Here is a 21,747-nt window from a genome sequence, read left to right on the forward strand (position 1 = left end):
GCCGTACGGAGCGGCCGCTGAGGGCGGGGGGGGGCTCCCGGCACCGCTCGCTTGCCTCCTCGGCGCTGCCGGGCGGCCGCCTCCCGAGGGACGGGCTCGGCCCGCGGCGGCTGAGCGTGGCCGAGCGGGTCGGGAGAGGGGGGCTGCCACCCTGAGGGCGGAGCTCGGCGGGTTCCGTACAACAAGATGGGCGCGCCCGCGGCCCGGAGCAACTCCGGGCGCGCTCGTGGCAGGCAGCTCCCTCAGGCGCCGCGCAGCGCCAGCGGAACGCCCGGGCAGCGCAACGCAACGTCGCGCCGACCCGGTTTCTCCGCGGCCCCGGCCTCGCCGCCGTCCCATCGCCTCTCCCGGTTCCCCGGCGGCCTTCCGTACGACAAAATGGCGGCCCCCAGCGCACGGAGGAAGCGCTGCAGCGCAGCCAACCCTTTCGACCCGCGGCGGCAGCCAACCGCCGCGCGGGCCGGCGGCGAGCAGCGCTCCGATTGGACGCGCGGCGGCAGCGGGTTCGGCTGCGCCGGGGCGGATGCGTCGGCGGGGCCGGCAGCGGGCGCAGCCCTCGGCGGGGCCGCCGCCATGGACGCAGGTGGGTGCCCGCGGCCCGGCCCGGCGGCGGCAGCGGGGCCGCGGCTCCCTCAGGCGGGGCGGGCCCCGGTGGGGACCCCCGGGGCTGCCGGAGCCCCTCGGTGCCGTGCGGGACTCCGGGGGGGTCGCCGCTCTGCGGGGTGGGGGGGGGGAGGTGCCGCAGAGCGCGGTCTCCCTGCGGCGCGGCGGGTCGAAGCCTGATTTCTGCGGGTTTTCACCCAAAAGAGGAGAACTGACGGGGTGCGGGCGGGCCGCGGGCAGGGCGGGGGGCGCCGAGCGCGGGGAGCGCTCCTCCAAGTTGCTGCCGCCTCCTGGAGCCGGCGGAGAAACGGGCGGCTCCGGGCCGGGCGAGGCGGGCGGAGCCCGGCGGGTGTGAAGCTGTGCCCCGGCTCCGTCAGGGCCTCCCGGGGCCGGGGGGCGGCTCTGCGGGGTGCTCCGGTGGGTCCCACTGCGCCCAGGGGGCAGGGACCCAGCCCGCTGCGAGGGGGAGCTGCCTTCCGGGGGGTGCTCCGCAGGGCCCAGGCCTCTGCCCTTCTTCGTAGCCCTCCTGCCCTTCTTCGTAGCCCTCCTGCCCTTCTTCGTAGCCCTCCTGCCCTTCTTCGTAGCCCTCCTGCCCTATTTCATGACAGACCTGGCGTGCGCCAGAGGAGGCCGAGCTGGGGTGCTTGCCGCGCGCGGGGCTCTCCCGCAGAGGCTGCTGCCCCGCTCCTCACGGGAGGTCAGCCTTTAAAACACAGCGAGGGCTCCGTCAAGGTGAAGCTCTGGAGCGCTGCCCGAGGAATCTGCTGATCCCACCCGCCTTGTGCCGCTGCAAAACGAGCATCTGCAAGCGGGATTTCTGCTCGGGGGGGGGTTTCCAGAGTTAGTTATGTTCAGCCGCGTCGCTCCTAACTGTGAGGGAAGAGAGAGGCCGGTGTGCAGGCTGTGGCCCTCGGTGTGCCCCTGCCTGAGCTTCTTTGGTCTCGCGTGCTAAAATATTTAGCTCACCTGGGCAGCAGCACGATGGACATAATTTTGAAAAAGCGCTAGAGCCTCTGAAGATAGGTGTCTGCAAGGGGGACGCGCAGGTGCTGGCTTCAGCCTGGTGGGAGGTTGTTGCTCCCATTATCAAGTCCTTAATACCGACAAGGAGCAATCGCTTGAATTTTCCTCCCTGTGAAGGTGAAATCTTAACTCCTGTGTGTAAGTCATGCCCGCTCAGATGGTGGCAAGTATTTAATTCAAAACAAAACAACCATAGGCACAGATGTCCGACTGCGTGTTTCAGGTACGCCGCTGGACCTGCAGAGCCTGGTGCCAGGCGTTCAGCTGCGGGACTGTGAGTTTGGGATTCTCCTCCTCAGCCTGCGGTGTCGTGGCACCTGCGGTTTGCGGGCCCTGAATGCGCGCTGGTCCGGCAGGCAGCCTGGGAGCCCCGCGGGCCTTTGCTGGCCCCTTCCTCTGGTAGCTTTGGTGGAAGGGGGGAGTCCAGCAGGTCCTTGCTGAGAAGCTGCCGGCTGTAGATCACACGCTTGCAAAGGACCTGGTGGAGTTGCATTTGGGGATGTGAGGAAGTGTTACTAGGAAGGAAAAGGAGGATGGTGGGTAGCCGGATAGTTTCTTTAGCATCCTTTTATCAGTCATTTAAGCTACTTGAGGCTCTTTTGACAGAGATGGATTCACAGCAGGTTCGTGAACTGATCAAATAGACCACAAAATATTCCTTTGAGCTTTAAAACCTGAGAACTTCTGTTTTCAAGTTGACCAGTGATACATTGTTTGGTTTTAATACCAACTACCAGCTACTTCTGAGCTGCCAGAATAAACTGTACTGTCCCGTCCCAAAGGAGATCTTGTGCTGATGTCTTGCTGTTGCTTCTTCGTTTCCTTTGCCATTTGGAATTGGACTTGCAGATCCGAGAGCCCAGAGGCAGAAGACTGACGAGGTACCTTCAGGAACCAGAAAGTCTCGTGTAGCTTGTTTGCCCCAGCATAGGTAGAGCATCCTAGGTGCCTGCAAAGAGGAGGAGCAGAGCGTCCTGGTGACTTTCTGGAGGTACCACTTACTAAATGTAAATCAGCCACGTTGTTATTTGCTGCTGCTCCAGATGATGATTTTTGGAAGGCCGAGAGAGGAATGATAGGGAGAGAGAGAGAGAGAGAGAGACTCGTCTTCTGCGTGCATCTTCTGCTTGGGAGCTCGGTGGCATCTGGTGCGAGGGCAGCCCCGGCGAGGCGCAGCAGGTGGACCTGATGGGATGCCAGCAGCGAGGCGTGTGCTGCAGAGGGTGCCGGGTTTTGTAGAAGATGGGGCTGAGAGGAACTTGTGGTTGTGTCGTCTGTCACCCTGTTTTAAACTTTGGTCAGATCATCACAGGTTTTATTGCGTTTGATGTTGGAGATGCTTTCATCAGCTGCTTTAACAGAACAGCCTAGCTTAGCTCTGCTTTACATTTAACACGCAGCTTATTTAAGAAATGACTCTTACAAAACGAGATGCAATTATTAACCTTCAAAATGTTTTGAAACCAGCCTCCCCCCACACGTGCACATTCACCCCTTTAAAGTCCCTTATTGCCAAGTACAGACCTAGTGGAGCCCAGCACATTCAGCTCTCCCTCTCCCCCCTCCATTTCTTGTATCTTTTGCACAAAGGCTTAAGCTGCTCTGATCCGAGGGCATTGCAGAGCAGCAGAGTGCTGTGGAGCTGCTCCGTATTGGAGCCATCAGTGCTGAGTGGTGGGATAAGAGGCGGGTATTTAGGCACTGAAGGCAGCAGGTGAACCAGGCACAGGGTGTGCCTGCCACCTGTGAGCTCGGATACCTTCGCACAGCTCTGTGTTCCTCAGCTTTCAGCGTGACACCTGTAAAGGCAGCACTTTGCCTTCTCAAGCTGCAGACTGGTTTCGGTACAAGCGATGACTTGTGCTCAGTTCACGGCCTTGGAGGAGGGACTGACTTCAGGAGCAAGGTTTGGCTGTCATTTTAACGCAATCCACGCTTTCCACGTTACAGCACAAAAGCAATGCTCTCTGGAAGAAGCTCCTCAAATCGCCTCGTTCCTTGGCAGAGAGGGCCTCAGCGTTGTGTTAGCGTGCGTGGCGATACCCGTGCTGGGAAGCAGCGTGCAGCTGCTGGCTGAAGTCCTCGGCATTTTCTTGACCCACTCAGTTGCCTGGGAGGCGCTTGGAGCTGAACAAACCTGGAGATTCCTCTGCTTTTCTGTTTGTGGAGCAGCCAGGCGAGAGCCGTGGGTGCGTTGGCTCCTTGTGCCTGTCAGAATGTTTGGCTGTAGTGTTGAAAATGAAATGTTTCTTGCCAGCTAGAGTCAGGCTTGTAGGTTGCGTAGGTTACGGGGTCACAGCAGCTCTGGTTCTGCTGTATGGGTTTGGTACGATTTTTTTTTTTTTAAATATCAAGGAAAAAACAATCATACTTTTTTTTTCTTTCTGTTCCAGCTACTCTTACCTATGACACTCTCAGGTTTGAATATGAAGACTTCCCTGAGACCAAAGAGCCTGTGTGGATCCTAGGCCGGAAATACAGCGTTTTTACAGGTACTTTGCATGCGCGCTGCAACTCGTTATGATGCTCTGGAGGGCTCTGTTAGTGTTGCATGGTGTTCTGTGAGCAGCGAGGTGACTGCAAAACTTGTACGTGCACAGCAGAGTCTGTTCGCTGTCAGAGCCTGCGGACTGTAACCACCATGCTGCCTCCTGTTTGGCCATCTCTGCAGACTCCAGAATATTTTTGTGCAGAAAGTTGCCACTTCCCAGTTCCTGGGACCTGTATGAGGCCAGGATGATTGAGGCAAGTGGATAGCTCGGGAGAAAGGCAAGACAATGGTCTAATGCTTCGTAGTTTACCCGTGACCATGGTGTTTTGGGTTGGTTGTAGCTTTTTTTAGAGGAAAAGGTTCCTTCTGCCTAGCAGCTCTTTCCTATTCCTCATCCAGATGTTGCCTGTCAGGGCTAGCAGACCGGGTGAGGAGCAGAAGGCTGGGCAGGAGGTGGGTTTAGGCGCGTTTGGTGCTCTCCTTGTGTGTGCGCGCCTTACAATCTTGAAAAACTTTCAGAGAAAGAAGAGATCCTGTTGGATGTGACCTCTCGGCTTTGGTTCACCTACAGAAAGAACTTCCCTGCCATCGGTAAGTCTGAGCGTGTCCTGGACGCGATGCTGTCCCGCCTGTAACAGCCTGACCCACTGGGAGACTGCAGGGCTTCACCTGGGTTAGAGTGCTCTCCTGTGGGAAGTGAGCGTAGGTCAGGCTGTAGAGGCATGGAGCGTGCAGGTGATCTCAGGAAAGCTGGTTCCAAGAAGACATTTAAAAACCAGATTTTACTTCGCTGCTGCAAAAGCTCCATCAGAAAATAATGGTTGTGTTCTGTGACTTCTCCTTAGCTGTTGGGAATTAAGGATCTGCCGGCCTTACCTGTGAAGGGCAGCAAGTTGGCCTTGTGGAGGACACTAGTCTGAGACCAGGGACGTGTGTCCGTGGGCCTGTGCATGTCACAGTTCTGCTGCTCTTTCCACCCACGCTACAGAATTAAGAAGGCTTCCCTTTCTTTCTGGGGTTATCACAGAGGAAATATGTTAAGGATTGTGAGGTGATGAGGTGTCGATGGGGAAGGCATAATAGACATCTTGGATAAACAATGAGAAGAACCAAATGCTGGTTTGTCTGCATCTTTTAGATGCTTGTACAGTTTTCTAGTCTGGTTGTTTGTTCTGAGTTTTTTTTTTTTGTCCCTTCTTAAAGGGGAAAGCCAGAGACAGGATTTCTTCATGACCCCCCCCAAACTTTAGCAACTATTTATTTTTTTTTCCCCATTGGGAGCATAAAGGGTTCTGTTCCTTACAGTTCTTTAGCTATGGTGTAAGTCTTGAAAGCTTGCTGTGTGCTTGGACTGGGTTTTTGATTTGTTCTGAGGGTTGTTTTTTTCCAGTGGAAGGGTGAGGAGAAAATAATTCTCCTTCTGACTGTTGACTATTTGAATTTGTTTCTGTCTGCGAACTATCTCGTGTAATGAATGTGGCCCTTGAATCAAAGAGCATTGGATGGATTGCCTTCAGGACTGAAAGCACTGATATCTTTGTTTTATTTTATTGTGTAGAATGACATCAGTTGTATTCTTAGTATGCAGATATCTCAAAGTCTTCCCCGTCTCAGTTGCTCCAGGCAGCATGTTCGTTCTGTAAGCCTGTTTCAAAATTCAGAGAAGTCTCCTGTGTGAAGTGGTAAGACATAGGTGGTGTTAAAAACAGAAGTGGATTCAGAAGATGATCAATAACCTGGTGGTTTTTTTGTGGTTGTTGACAGCACAGGAAGAACATTGAACGCTTCTGGCATTACCGAAATAGTCATCAGTTCCTCTGCTGCAGGACTGGGCTTTGGGGTGACTTCTGACAGTAATCCAGGATTCAAGGAAGAATCTCTACTGCCATCAATTTTGTAGAAAGACTTAATTTAATTCAGAAAGGCTTTCTGATAAATAATCTGGTTCTCTCTACCTAATGAAAGCTCCTAACAGTCCCCACAAGCATAAACGTCAATTTACTTCTGAGTATGGGAGTCGGAAATGCACTTTGTTTAATTGATAGGCTGGACTTTTTCCTTATCTGATACGAGAACTCCAGTTCCTCCTGGGTAGGAGGGCTAACAATAAGCTGAAAAATGATACAAGAATGAGTGTGGGAGGGCGTATTTAGGAACCTCACACCATGACTAATTTTTTGTACTTCGTGCTAATTAGGTCCTACAGGAGTCTAAGATGAAATATAATTTAATGATGGTCTTGGACTTGAAGTGGATTAAAGAGAGAAAAGGTGGAGACACGAGACAGAAATTATCGCCTTGGTGTATCTGCTCTAGACTATGTCGAGTTTTTGTTTGCTTTTTAGCGCTTGAGGTGGATTTGCACACGGGAACTGCAGTAACACTGTGAGCATTTCCCAGTGAACTCGAAGCCAGGCTTCTTGGTTGCTGTTCCTTAAGGTACTCAGCAGAGCTATCTTCCAAAAGAAGAAAGCAGCAATACAAAGAAACTTCTCCCAGCTGCATGAAGGCGCAGCTGACTGCGTACTTGTAAGACAGCTCACTGGCTGTGGTCATGCTAAACATTTTTATCTGTGAAGCTCGTAATAACAGCTGAAGCTTCAGAGGAGAAGTGACAGCTTCCTTTTGAAGTTCTGTCAGGGAGATGCTTCCAGCCTTAAGGTCATTGTCTCAGTTTTTCCATTGCAAGCTGATATCCAGCTTATTCTCCTGTATTATGTAGGATATGGTTTTTTTCACTGTTGCTGGAGTTCGTTTTTTTGTTTGTTTTTTTGGCCCTAACTCCATGTTGTTCACTTTGGAATCCCATACAGTCATCGGCTGCTTGTGATGTGGGAATGCCTTGTGACTGATTCATTTTGCATAATGAGCTGCCTTCTCAAAAGGAGCATTACAGCAGCAAGTGGTCTGTAACAAGATGTTTCTCTGCTTAGTAACTTCTCTGAATTAGGTTGGGAATCTGCAAGTATGCTCAAGAACTGCTATGTTCATGAGAAATTCAGCTGCCTTTCTAGCTGAGTTGCTTGGATTTCCTTTTGATTTTTTTCCCCGGTTATTAAATGTTAAAGATTTTGGTTCCTTTCTACGGGATGCCATTAGGCTGGTCACCGATAACTGAGTTTTTATTTCTCAGCCTTGGGTGTGTGAGCTAGCGCAGTCCTTATTCCCTACCTGATTGTTTGGATAAACCTGCTGCCCATGCAGGCTTACAGCACTTTCCTTTTTACCTCCCGCTTGGCAGTGTTGTTCCATTCATTACATATTTGCTTTCTGTCCTTGTTTACAGGAGGAACTGGTCCCACATCTGATACTGGTTGGGGCTGTATGTTGCGGTGTGGCCAGATGATCTTTGCTCAGGCCTTGGTCTGCAGGCATTTGGGAAGAGGTAAACCAGAGCACTGCCCATACTGACATCCACATGCTCCCACAAGTGCAGTACTTGTAAGGACAGCAGCTGGGAGTTGCTGAGGGCTCTGTAACTTTTCCCTGAATTTTCTTAAGTTCAGGGCTGTTGATTGAAAAGTCTGCTGGAAACTCTCCAGCAGGTTTCCTCCTGCAGCTGTCTGCGACTCCACATAGATGAATGTGGTTGTTAAACCTTAAAACAAAGGAGAGCCCTGTCACGTGCTAGTTAAGTCCATGGACACCAAGCAAGTACCTGGGTTTTCTTGATTTTTTTTTTTTTGTTATATACCTGAAGTTTAAAAAGTCCTACTCGAAACAGCAGGGTGACTGACTTGTTTATAGTTCAATTTTTAACTTGTTGACAAGTCCTCTCTTTCTGAGTGTAGTCTCCTGTCCCTGAATACTTCTGTCTCTGCATTGGATCCGTACGTGGTCTGTAAACAACTGTATGGGAGTTATTGTTGCAGTTGTTGATGGCCTTTGAATTTGTGGGAGGTGATTTTTTTAATGAGGTCACCTGGTTTTCCTCAGAATGCCTGTCCTTGAGAAATTGGTATCCTATTGCCCATCTGTGGGATAGAGTTAGGATTCATGTTTTCTGTTTTATCATGGGTGATATTCTTTTGTTTCAGCTGTGAAAATGCTTGATTTTCTGTTAAAATTGATGCTTCAGTGTTGGGGATGTCCCAAATGCTGAGTAATAAGATAGTGACATGAAAATCTGATCAGTAGTCGAGGCACAGGAAAGACAGCTTGTAGCTTGCAGTGTCTGGTTGCTAATAAACATCACGTTTTGTTTCACATATCTTCTTGTATGTCTTAGACTGGAGGTGGATAAAAGGGAAGAGGCAGATGGATAATTACTTCAATGTTCTTAATGCCTTCATTGACAAAAAAGACAGCTACTACTCCATTCACCAGATAGGTAAGAGTGCTGGGTGCCAGAAAGCACGGGGGAACGTTCTGTCTGATTGCCCAAGAGCGTAGAACATCGCTCCATGTTTGTTTAGTACCTTAGGTGAAAAACCTAGCAGGTTATGTGCTGACATGCTGTTTTTCTCGCATGATCTGAAGCTACTACACTTTATTGTGGATTATGATGGACTTTTCTCTTGATTCCATGAAGTCCTTCATGTTTGTCTTCAGGCTTTAGGTGATATTCAGCACCACTTTCTGTATCCTGCTTAGCCCAGGTGAGAGGAAAGCATGTGGTTGCTGTTCTCACCAAGACCTTGTAACGTGAGAAGATTGCTGCATGAAGAAATTTTCAGAAGTAGCAAGTAGACTAAGGATGGATCTCACTTTAATTGAAACTTCCTTCACCAAAAAAAAACAACTGCCTGTTCCAGTTTTTGCTTATAGGGTCTTAAAGCTCCTATAGCTTCAGTGAATGGAACTTCAGGTTACGGGGGTGTTCCTGATAATCAAACAAGAAATAACTTTTTTCTGAGGTTACATTGTCTTTTGGACCTTTGTATCACATTTCAGAGAAAGGGTTTGCCTTACAATCCTTGAGGATATGCTTTTTTCTTCCATCAGCACTGTGATTCTACCCTTTTGTGGGGTTTCTGATGACTCAGAAATGTTTCCAAGTGAAATTTTTTCACTGTTGAATATAAACCCTGATTAGGAAGGGGCATAGTGTAGGTGAAATTATATGCTAAATTCTTTTTTTTTTTCTTGTGATGCAGCCCAGATGGGTGTTGGAGAGGGGAAATCCATAGGTCAATGGTACGGACCAAACACAGTCGCACAAGTGCTCAAGTAAGTGCTGGGTTTTTCCTTTATTTTTTTCCAACCGAGCGGTGGGTTTGTAGTACCTCCTACCTCGCACACTTCTACCCATTGAATGAAGTGCAACTGCATGTTTTAATTCTGTTACCAGGCGACTTGTTGAACCTTATTGACCTGATTGGTAGGAACTTTATAGAAGGACTCCTCTCATTCAGGATGAGAGAAACCGATTTCAAACTGAGGACAAGCCCTGACAATCTCTTTCCATGTTCCACAAGTAACGTGTTTGCTGCTAGAACTGAGTGCAATACTCTTTGCAGCGGACCAGAAGCAGGTGTCAGAATAGGTGATGATTGCTCTCATTTGGATCTCTGCTGGCATGAGTTGTTTCTCAGTGACATCAGTGTTGTCGCTGTCCAAAAGCTGCCAATAAGCCATCAAGTCACTCATGCATCAGCAGAGGAAAGCATAAGTATTTGCTGCCTGGGTTCTGTGGTGACAAGCAGAAGATCTGGACTATCTTTAACTGGGACATGCTGTATTTTCAGAAATGTTTGTTCAGAAATATTCTTTCTGTTGCCATTCTTTCCTTAGTTCTTTGATTAGTTGAGCGGGGAGCCCCGTGGAATAGGCTGGGATTGCCTGAGAAGGAACTTTCCCAGGTCAGAGCGTCTGCCCATTTAGCCGAGTATCTGCTGTAGGTGATGGGAAGATATTTAGGGAAAGTCAGAGTGACTTTTATTTTTAAATTAGCATATAAGGAGGAAATTAAGTAACTCTCATTTTCTGGTAACCAGCAGTTACAGAATTTGAGGTGGAGATTGTATCAAGGGTCTTGTATTTAGCACAAATTCCCAGTTGTGGTCCCATTTGTAATTTGTTTATTCTTCTGGTCATAATAATTTGTGGTGATGAATTGTACAGCTGTAATAAATGTTTTAAAAAAAAAGTACAGTATAGTTGGTGAAAACCAATCTCTCCTAGTCCAATTTCTCTTTCTTTGATACAACATTGTCTTACAGTTGTAACTAATCCTTCCTTACATTTTTTTCCCTCTCTATAGAAAACTTGCCACTTTTGATACGTGGAGTTCACTGGCAGTACACATAGCCATGGACAACACTGTAGTAATGGAAGAAATCAGTAAGTATCACGTGCAGGTAGAATGAGATGTATCCCTCAGCAGCGAGAAGCCAGCAAAGAACTGGAAAGCATGCAGTTTTGCAACTTTGCAAGCGTGCAGTAAATGTTCTGTCTTAAAGCTGTGGCTGAGTGTGCTAAACTCAGATGAGAATTGCTGTTGTAGGGCAAGGAAGCCCCTTTACTAGATTTTTACTTTATCTGATAAAGCCTCTCACTTGGCAGCGTGGCCTCTGGATCTGGAAAGAAGGACCTGCTGACCTTCGGGCAGTAGGTGGGAGCTGCTGGGAAGGTAGTGTCAAACCTGTTTATGGCCACAGGTAGCACGCAGTAAATGGCTGCTGCTTCTCCCATCTAACGGTGTAGGAATGTCTCTGCTATTAGGCAGAGTGAGATTTCCTGGTCAGAGATCTGTTCTGGTTAAGGAACAAAACCGTGAGGAAAAAAAATAAGAAGGGGCTCCATCTCTGGAGATATCTTTTAAGGAGTGCTCCATGATTGTGTTTTGTTGTTTTTGTTGGTGGTTTGTATTTTCTCCTTTTTTTTTTTTTTTTTGCTGCATCCTGGCAGTTGGATGGCTCTGGAGGCTGAGCAGCTGTGCAACGCATTCATCCCTAGCATGCTTGCTCAGGCTGCAGTGCCCCAGTAACCAAAGCAGATGGTGGAATGGCTGGCTGCTGCAGTCCTGCATGGTCCTGGCTGAACTGTCCTTCCCCTCTCTTGCTGTAGACTTGTGAGGTGGTTTGCTTACGCAGCACAAAACCATTCAGTGTTTTCTGCCAGGGTAGTGTTCTGAAACGGCACGTAAAAAAGTCCAGTGAGTGCTGGAGCTGGTGCAAAGTTACAGGTGAGATGGTGGCAGCTGTCAGTTAGATTGGCTTTTGGCTGCGTTGGAGCAAAAATCAATTAACAAATGAGGACAGTTTGTCCCTGGAGCGAAGGACAGTCATTTTACAAAGTCAGATCTCTTAACAGCTAGTGTCAGTTGAGAGGCCAAGAAAATGCAGGATTTGATTGAGAAGTGCCTGTCTAGTCCCGTGAAGGTGTATGCTCGTGCTTTTGGCTTAAACAAAAGTCAGCATGAAGACAGGAATTGGATTAATCTTTCACCTTTAGCCTGAAAAATATCCCCTCTAGAACTGAGGCGTGCTGGCTGCAGGGCTTGGGTATGTTGCAGCTCTTGTCTGCGTGGCTTGTGTTAAACACTGACACCACTTCAAGTAACATGTCCATGCAGCTCGTAATACGCAGGGTGGTGTCTGTCTGTCTTCCTCAGCTGTGAATCATAATGTGCCTACCATTCAGGACTTGAAAGCCACTGTATGAGCAGGTCTGATTTGTTATTTATCTGTAGGTACGTGTTATATATCTTGTACCCCAGACACCTGTCAGTAGTGAAACATTCAGAAATGAACACTGCTTCATACAGCTGATAAATTCATTCACTAATGCCGTTCAGCCTGTGGTGGATAGAAAACTACCTTTTGCTGCAGCAGTTAAGTACATCCATCAGCCTTCTGAGCCAGTCTGCAATGTCGGAAAGGTGCTCTCAGGCGGGAGCTGGAGGATTGTGTGCATCAGAAGGATGGTTAGAAACAGAGCTAAGCCAGTGACTGACAGCAGCAGTAGCAGGAAAGGTGTTGTGTCACATCTGTTGTGTGACAGTATGTTTGCAGTAAAGGGTTTGAATCCTGCTGGGAAGCTTTAGGTAGGGACCATGGTGCCAAAGAAGCAGGGTGAGTTTAGTCTCTGCTGGGCTCCCTACCACTTAAACTGGGGTTGAATACGTCTGTATCACAGCATAGGGCTGCCAGTTGCTTTGCCTGATGAAGAAACCCGTGGTGACAGCTGCAGGTATTCAGATCATCAGAACAGGCAGGCAACTGCAACAAAAAAATACTGTTTTAGCAAGGTAAGCAGTCCTGACTTGCAGTGACTTCAATTTTCTCAAGACCTCTGATAACTATAACATCCCTTGTGTACGTAGGCATGTTATCTCATACACATTCTCCCTTCTGAAGGGGCAGTTGCGAATTTCAGTGCAACTGTTCTCTCTCCAATAGAAGCTTTAGCACAAAGTCCTACTTCTTCTAACCTTGGCTGTAACGTTCTCCTTGTTCAGCTGCATTTGGAGCTTGTAGTAGTGAGCAGGCATCCTGCTGTAATTGCTGTGATGGAGGTGCTTGTTTACATCGCATCCTACCTGCCAGACTGTCCTGGCATTCAGGTTAGGCCAAGAATAAATTAAATGAGCCTCTGGCATTCTGTCTAATTGCCTTGGATTCATGATTGAAATGTTGTGGGTTCCTTTGGTTTGGAGATTTTTCTTCACACACACATGTGCACGCCCAGCAAGTAATGAAATTACCCTGTGAGACAAGTAGGCTCGGAGATGTTTCTGTACCAGAATTTACATAATCTGGTTTCATTCCAGACTGCCTGTGTGTTCATCAAACCTGTAGAATGAGGATGCATAATGTCCATGTCATGGGTATGCCCTGAGGAGCCGGTGCCCCATTTCTTACAGGCAAAGCTCATGCTAAAATTGCTGAGTTTAATGTTCGCCTGTCTTGAGTCTCTAAACTAGCTTCTGAATGATCCCTGACAGAATTTGTAAAGGTTTTAGTGAACTTTAGGTAAATGACAATTATTCGAGATAGATATCACGTTCGTATCTCTGTATCTTGTTACAACGCTAGTTACAGGTGAGGATTTCTTGTGTTAAGCCATAATATTTTCCCCATTCAGTTCAGCTGGCCTCATATCCTCCGTGTGCCCCTCTAGAGCTGGACACTCCAAATTGTTTGTTTTTTCTTTTTGTCTACATGCTCTTGAATTCAGGGCTCTTGCCTAATATCCTAATCAGATCGTTCACCCTTGTTGACACAGGTTGTTGCTTAGCTGTTCACCTGCTGGAAGAATTTACATTTTAATGGCCCGCCAGATGGTAGCTGAGAGTACAGCATGCTTTGGCACGATTTTGATGTATACTTAGATGAAATACTGAGCCTGTCCAGAAACCCTGTGGGGAGCATATCACATGAACACAGTGGTGGGCCTTGTTAAACTTTTTTTTTTCTTTTAGTGCTGTAGGCTTTTGGAAAATAGCAATTGTTGATAGCCGGAATAGAATTACTCAAGGTCTAGAAATGGAAGTTGTTTCTGATGCTTTCTGCTCATGTTCCCTTTTTGTAGGGCGGTTGTGCCAGTCCAACTTCTCGTGTGCTGGAGCTGCAGCATGCCCTGCTGTGGAGTCAGACGTACTCTATAACGGGTACCCAGAGGAAGCAGGGGTTAGAGATAGGCTCTCACTGTGGAAACCATTGGTGCTGCTGATACCTCTCCGCCTTGGGCTCACAGAGATCAATGAAGCCTATATTGAAACACTAAAGGTAGGGGATCTGGAACTGAATTCTTGATATTCTGATGCTTCAAAACCCTGCTGTGAATTAAGTCACTTCTGAAATTTGGTTTTGGGGCAGAAATACTCAGAAGTAATCGTCCTTTTTTCCAGAGAAAAATGTATTTAGAAAAAATGTATTTAGAAAGCACCATTTTCAGAGGTCAGGATATGGGCTCTTGCAGGCTTTTGTCAGGAAAATGTTGGGTTTGATGTATTATTTTTTTTTGTTTTGTTTCTAGTATCTTATTTCCCAGCTTAATCTTGGTCCCTGTTTGTGTGTAGATGGTACCAGCCTGCTGAAGCATTTGTTCAGCACAGCTGTATTGAGCCTTAATGAGTGTAGTGTTTGTAAACTCCCCATGGCTCCGATGGCAGAGCTTGTACTGCAGGCTGAGGGTAGAAGCTGGCTGCCAGTCCCGCTGTGGAGCATCAGGAAGCTGCAGAATTTGGGGTGTGCAGAGTACACCCGTAAGACAGGATGCGTGTTGTCCTGCTGTACTAATGCTAGGGATCTCTGAGCTGCACAGGTAAGAGCTCCACATGCAGGCTAGGGCTAGGTTACTTTCCCGTAACTCAGTAGATGGTTCCTGGATATTGCAGCTGGATAAGGAACTTGGGCTGTTTCCTGGGTGATGGTTCCTTCCTCAGAGCACTGTTGCAATTTGACATGTCCAGGGGATTTTGCCACTGACTGCGGCAGAGCCAGGACGTGCCCAGACAGAGTCCTGGAGTAGTGCTGCCTCTTCTGTTTGGTCCCCCTGTGTGTTACTGTCAGCAGTTAAAGGTGTTTTTGAGCTGCTTTCGTGTTCCGTGAAGGCTCTGTGTTGCAGCCTTCAGCCTTTCTGGTGGAGCTTCTCCCCAGTAATGGCTGTTCCTGCTGCTAGAGTTGCTGATTTCCAGTGTCACAGTCTCTTTCCCACTGTGTTTTTGGATGTTTGCCTTTGTTGCCACTTGCTTGTCTCACTGTCTGTCAGCTGTGTGTTTTCTGTATTGCTTTTCCAGCACTGCTTCATGATGCCTCAATCCCTGGGAGTGATCGGAGGGAAACCAAACAGTGCTCACTACTTCATTGGTTATGTAGGTGAGTGCCCGCAGTAGTGCGAAGTCTTTCCAAGCATCTCCCCCCAGCTAAAAATGTTCGGAGCAGTACAGCTCTCCCGCTTGGTCTGTGGTGCATGCTGCAGGGCTTTTTCCTGCTGGAAGTGTGGAAGGCTGCTGTGGGTTGAAACTCTTTGCAAGGATCTGAGTGATGTAGCTTTCAATGGGGGCCATAGTACAAGCCATGAACTTCAGTGCATAACCCTAAATCTTACCTGTAAAGAGGTGTGCAGAGAGTTCTTCCTAGGTTCAGAGCTGACCTCCCTTCAGGGACCTGGCTGTATATTTACCTGCCTTTTAGCTGTTCCCTTTCTGAAACCCTACAAACTGCTGTCCTTCTTCCCTCTTCCTTTCCTCTGATACTCTGCCTGAGACCTCAAGCTGGTTGTGCTTTGGATTCCTGGGGCTGTCTTGAGCTTACCCAGGACCCTGGAAAGCATTAGCAGGAACAGCGGTCAAAAAGCGCATGTGCCCAAGGTGCTGCTGTGGAGTGGGCACCGTGGTTCTGCTCCCAGCCAGCTCTCTGTCTGGATGAGGAGTGTTGGAGTGTCTGAAAGCGAGTTGCCCCCAGAACGATGGGTTCCTCCGTTGGGTTTCAGGAGCTGGCTCCATGATTGCTCTGCCCCCTCTTCTTTCTCACCATTTGCTTCTCAGAAGAGCAACTTCTGGCACGGTTCTTCCTGTTCATGTCTCCTTGCCTGTTTGTCCAGGTGAGGAACTCATTTACCTGGATCCCCACACTACGCAGCCTGCAGTGGAGCCCAACGACAGTGGCTGTCTCCCTGATGAAAGCTTCCACTGCCAGCACCCTCCCTGCAGAATGAGCATTGCCGAGCTCGACCCCTCCATTGCGGTGGTGCGTTCTTGCTGCTTGTTTTCCAGCCAGCTCTCGATCACCTGAAGTAGCGCGTCCCTGTTTCACAGCTATCCCCTTTCCCGGGGAACTGGTAAAGGCCGAGGTGGCAGGTTGGGCGCTCCCCATGCGTGCTGTGCCCTGGGCAAAGGGGCTTTGGTTACAGCGATGCTGTTGAACAAGCTCCTCGTTCAGGTAGCAGCTTGGTGCAGGGAGATCCTGCACGCCTGGTGATTAAATGCCATCCCTCATGGGGCATTTTCCTTCTAACAGGCTTAGTTTGGGCTTTGATTCCTGCCTTCTGAGGGGCAGATCTGAATCCATATGCTTCCATGTGGCTTGTTCTCTAAAGAACCTGGGATGACTGCCTTTTGTTTCCACATGGGTTGTTTCTGTCCAGTTTTCCATGTGCAGCAGAGGAGACCGTTACGTTGATGCCTCCAGTACTTGAGTAGACTGGTCAGGTCAAGCCTATGGGGAGTATCCAGTTTAACAGAACTGTGTAAGCCACACCTTGAAGCAAGGCAGTTAGATTGTAACTGTTTACAGTCCTGGTCATGTTCCTTGGCATTAATACGAGGCCATAAGACTGACAAGATCAGTCTACAATTATATAAAGATAATACTTTTTTTTTCAGGGCTTTTTCTGCAACACGGAGGAGGACTTTAATGATTGGTGCCAGCAAATCAAAAAGGTTTGTGTCTGTATCACCGGGAAAAGAATATAGAGTACTGTTGTTTCTAAAATGCTGCACAGAGAGAGTTCTCTGCAGCATGATCCCACAATAAGGCATATGAAAATAACTTCTTCAGACACCAGGAGGAACATAGCTCTGAAATTCTGCAGCTGATATTAGTCAAAGATTTGAGAAATATTTTTTTCAGCTGCAAAAATGTCCCAACAAACTGGTTCTTCCCCTTAAAGACCCAGAGCACTGTGAGTGCAGCACTGTTGGTTCTCATGGCTCTGCTCTTGCTCCACAGCTGTCCCTGGTAAGAGGAGCGCTGCCCATGTTCGAACTGGTTGAGCGCCAGCCATCGCACTTCTCCAACCCCGATGTTCTGAATCTCACGCCAGGTGAGGCCACGCAGGGAGGTAGAGCTAAGGGCGGGTTTGTCCATTTGGTGTTCGGGAAATTGTGTGGATTGCATAGTGATTTCTGGTGTGTTCCTGTTCAGCTCGGAGCTTTTTGGTCAATTCATCTAGTTCTTCGGCTTTCAGCTAGCGGTTCACAGATCCATGGTCATGGTCGTATCTCAGGAAGATTTTTCATGATCAGTCTGAATGGTTACTGGGGAAAAAAGCTAATAGGTTATTACAGCAATGAGAATTTGTGATTTCTAAAGAGATGTTCAGAGAAATCCTAAGGCTCCATGGAAAAGGCTGAAAACCAAGCTTCTGGGTATTAAAAAATGTCAAAGATGGGGGTGGTCAAACATAGTTGCAGTTTAGATTTCTTCCCTGTGCATGTGCTACTACCAACGCTTAGGCCTGATGATGCAGAAAGGAACGAGTGCTGGGCAGTATTTTGGCTGTCAGGCTCCGCTTATGTTAACGCGCATTAACGTTGCAGGAGATAAGGAGCTATTGACAGCTTCTGCCAGGAGGAGTGAGTATTTGGGGACAAACTTACCCCATCACCAGGCGTTGGACTGCATCCTGTCACCTGCATCCTGCACTCACTGCTTCCTTGCTGTCTGTCTCTTAGCACAAACTTTCAAGGCCTTTTTTATCTCACTGTCCTTGTCTGTAAGAACACTTGATTGCCTTAAACTGGTGATCCTTGCCTGTATTAAATTGTCCCTAGTTACTGCCTTTTTACTCATACAAGCGATATCCTAATGAGCTACTTGGCTTCTTCCCCATGCTTTTAGAGCCTCTCCCATTTGTTATGGCCGTCCTTTCTCCTTCTGTCCTAGCCCTCAAAAGAAGGATTAATATTCTCATGGAAGTCCAGTCCCTTGTCCTCATTTTTCCCAGCCAGTTGGGTTCTGTGGTTTGTTACTGAAGTGTACAGGGGGCTGCTCCCTGAGGAGCATCTCTGGAAGCTGTGCTGCCGCCCGTCCCCCCAGTTTGCATCGGGAGCAGTGACACTAAGCATTTGCACACACTGCAGTGGGATTAAAGCCTTTCACAGAACGTTCAGGGCAGTCTGCAGCCTTGTGACCACGCATTTCTCCTTGTTCCTGGCAGTCAGTCATTGCAGTTTAGCTTCTGGCTGGCTGTTTTGCCAAGTTTAATGTGTGCTTTCTTGAAACCTGAGTTAGTGTAGTTTTCTCCTTTATTCCCCAGCTTGTCCACACCTTTTCACTTGAATTTCCTCTCTGGTAAAGTCATTTGCCCTGTGGCTATGTGCTCCCTCTTCACCAGAGTTGGAAGGATGGACAGAAGGGAGCGAGTACACTGCCCTCCCTTGCAAACCGGACTATATAAATCACTTCTGGGAGGGCGTGTCATGTAATTACCTCCCCATGTCGTTGGATCAAAGACAACTGTAGTAAAATACAGGTTGCATGTTCTAATATATCTAACAAAGAAATACTCCTGTATCACGTATTTGGACCGGGAGTCTTTGCAGATATTAGCCTAGACCTCAGAAGTGCTTTTGTTTGTGCAGGACAGGCTTCGGCATCAAGAGGCTAACACAGACCGACTGCCCAGGCAGGTTGTACCAAACAGTCACAGCACAGAGCTGCACCGCACCAGGGCTGTGTCAGCATTTGTAAGAGCTGGCACACCTCTTGCGCGCCGTGTAATTCTCTTCTCCCGAGCATGTGGGCTTGTGACACTCGCCTTCTGCTGCCCTCTGGCTGCAGGTGTCTGCTGCTGAGCAGCGGGTGCATCCCACGGAGCCAGCGCTTTCTTTTTCTCTTGCAGATTCCTCTGATGCCGACAGATTGGAAAGGTTCTTTGACTCAGAAGATGAAGACTTCGAAATCTTATCCCTTTGAAAACAAATAGGAAACTGACTCTGCAAATTTGTGTTGTGTGGGGAGAAGGGGGGGGAGGGAAGCTCCTTCGAGAGCCTGGGGCTACCGGTTTTCATAGGTGCTTGCTGCCATCCCCGCCTCTTGTCCATCCATCCTGGCATTCTGTGCAGCCTCTGAGCGGAGCGTGCATTGTCTGCAGTGGGATGAAGAACCGAGTGGGTGTTGCAGCCTTACTGGCTGGAGTTGGGATTCCTCAGCAGAAAACACTTGCTGGAAGTGGATGCAGTGGTGCCTACGAGTTCAAAGCCTATCTGTTACATCAGCAGGTCAGCTGCCCTTCTGGGGGAGTCATGGGGGTTTTTAGTGCTAAATCCTTAGGCAGGGACTCCCCTCCGAAGCTTAAATAGAGCCACCCATCATTTAGCAGGTGATGTGTACAGTTAATTCCTCTAGCAGCTTCACTTCTCAGTGGCCAACTTGGACTGAGCTCGCACTGCAAGCTACCAGCAGACATCTCCCAGTGAGACAGCTGTGAAGTCCCCAGAGTGCAGGAGGCTGGGTTTCCTACAGTTAAACTCCTGTCCACGCTTTGCAGTATACAGCACTTCCTCACGGGTGCAGTACCCCTCTCCTACTCACGTCCTGACAAAAGGAAGGTGGGGTGACAGGAATGAGTGCTAATTCGAGTGAAAGGCTGTCCAGGAAAGTGTGGAGCAGCCATGCTTCTGGGGAGGAATCAGCCTAAATAACAGCAGAAAGAGGGGAAGGAGAATAGAAAATGTGTGTTTTCTTGCTCAGTGAGTCATTAACACGTGCTTCTATACGTTGTGCTTCTATGGTGGATTGATCTCTACAGCAAGTATCTTCAAGTAAGTTGCTTTGAGCAGAGAACTGGATTCCACAACCTTGGGGGGGTGGTGAAACACAGCTGGGGAGAGGTGAAACAGGACAACTGAGATCTGCCAGCTGTGGGCCTGCTAGTGCCTGTGTCCCCGTGTGCTGGCATAGCATCTAGTGAGCAATCTTGTTGGTACCAAAAATGTGAGCTATAAAATTCCTCAAGGTGTCCTCTGAGCAGTTCCTCCTGTTACACATTCCCTTTCCAAATCCGAAAAGGTTCCTGATGGTTGAGCAGGCCTCCTAGCCGTGCTGTTACCTTTCCATTCGATCTTCTGCAAATTCCCTTCCCTGCAGAGTATGCACAGAGCTACTGTAGGAGCTAATCTGTAGAAACTCATTTCAAGTAGTCATCCCTAAGAGGTCAGCAAAGACAGAATGTCGTAAGAAGGTCCAACACAACTAGACTGGAAATTGTGGCTGCTTTTAAGATAATAGCTCTGCCTGTGGCCGTTATCCGCACAAACAGACTTCAGAGAAAGGTAAACTGTGGAGGAGAGGTGTCGTGATGCAAACTGCGGATCTGTGTACAAGGTTTTGTACATATAGGATCGGAACCTGTCAGTTGATGCTTTTGTGCCCCAGGGTGGTGACAACGGGCTAGAAATGACTCATTTCCTCCGTGACTGACCTACTGATGCTCCAGCTGCCCCTACGCTACCCAAAAGCAGAGGTTTGAACTGGGAACCACGATGCTTCTGTCACTAAATTATTATTTGCTGCTTTCTGCCTGCTTCTCCTCTTCTCTCCTGTAGTTAGGGGAAGAGGCAGCAGAGGAAGTGGGGCTGTGCTCCATTCATCTGCTTTCAATTTGTATCTGAATAAACAAATCTAAAATCTTTGCCTTTCTTAATGTTCTTGCACATGAAGTGCTGGGGGGGGTGGTATTGAGCAACCCTGCAGTGGAGCTGGGAGCACTCTCGAAACCATGCCAGCGTACCATTTTTACCCTTTTAGGGCAATGGAGGCAGATTGGAGCAAAAGCTGAGCTATGTGCAACTGACTCTTATCTTTCTTTTGATATATCTGACAGAACAGGCTGGCCGTGTGGTACTACCGTGGCGATGCCCCTGCCCTAGAGGGTGAACGGCCAGTCGTGCTAGCAGAGGCAAAGAAGCTCTTCTGTGGTGCAGTTCTGCTAACTCGCATTTTAAGTCGTTTAGGCTTTGCCTCTTTTTTTTTTTTTTTTTAGGGGAAGAAAACAAAAAACGGTACTTTAAGGCTGTCTATGCTTAGCAGTGCAGCATGTCTCTGCTTCTGAGCAGTGCAAGTCTTTCCAAGACAGGACGTGCTTTTCTGGTGAGTCTCTGCCACATGTGCAGTTGAGGTAGCAGGGGAAAAAGCCAAGCTGAGGTTTCAAAGTTAATGTTTCGAATTGGTGGGTGGAAAATAAAACTTGTTTTCTTTAGGATTGTTTGCTCCCTGTTCAGCTATTCGGCTGACGGCTTTTCACAGTATTTCTAGGAAGCCTTTTAAACACCAGCCCTGCAGTAGTAAACATTACAAAAACAGGTCTAAACTCAAATGTTGCTACCATTTTGCTGTGCAATAGCAGGTCCTTTTTGTTAAAGGATAGTTACTCAGGAATTATTGCGCCCTCAGTTCCCTCAGTTTGTACAAACTACTGCCACTGTTCAGAAGAAGAGGTGCTACTTACTTCGTGTTTGTGCTTTCATGGTTAAAGACAGCTTAGCCAGACAGATTTTATACCTGGGCATTAATGCGACCCCAATAATTGAGAGTGCTAAACTCAAATTTCTTAGGTCCTGAACAGATGTTCTTGGCTTTCTGTAGTTGGGAACCTAAAGCTAAGATGAATTAAATGACGCCTGAAGGTTAAAGAATTGCTGGAAGGGCACAATTCAGCATTACAGGTGCTTACCTCCTTCACAGAGTGTTCCTGCTATCATTTACTATGCAGAGTGAAGGCAGCTTATTCCATCTCAGCTGATGTTTGCAGCAGCATTGTTTTAAACATTTACCTTCCTCTCCCGACTAGTCAGTCAGAGGCCAATTGAGCTAAGAAAGCAGGGTTTAGTCTCTGTAGGGGCAGCTTGGAGAGCAGTCCATACTGCTAAGTGTCTGACAGGGAGACATCTTACCTCTGCTGGTCATCCCCATATTAATGCACCTTACAGACGTTTTAATTTAACTCATCCTAGACTAGTG

At 48.3% G+C, this 21,747-nt stretch overlaps 1 protein-coding gene across 1 annotated transcript; it reads left to right on the forward strand.

Moving 5' to 3' along the window:
* Window positions 1-139: 139 nt before the first annotated feature.
* ATG4B (autophagy related 4B cysteine peptidase) lies at window positions 140-20,419 on the forward strand. The gene is made up of 13 exons (XM_080605020.1): window positions 140-583; window positions 4,020-4,118; window positions 4,637-4,708; window positions 7,404-7,502; window positions 8,346-8,447; window positions 9,214-9,286; window positions 10,320-10,399; window positions 13,592-13,788; window positions 14,802-14,880; window positions 15,608-15,753; window positions 16,389-16,445; window positions 16,735-16,828; window positions 18,629-20,419. Exons 1-13 carry the CDS (start codon window positions 187-189, stop codon window positions 18,700-18,702), a joined length of 1,569 nt encoding a protein of 522 aa, XP_080461146.1. The 5' UTR covers window positions 140-186; the 3' UTR covers window positions 18,703-20,419.
* The last annotated feature ends 1,328 nt before the right edge of the window (window positions 20,420-21,747 follow it).

This window comes from Anser brachyrhynchus (genome assembly GCF_964034855.1).
Source record: "Anser brachyrhynchus genome assembly, chromosome: 9".
NCBI classification, from domain to species: Eukaryota; Metazoa; Chordata; class Aves; order Anseriformes; family Anatidae; genus Anser; species Anser brachyrhynchus.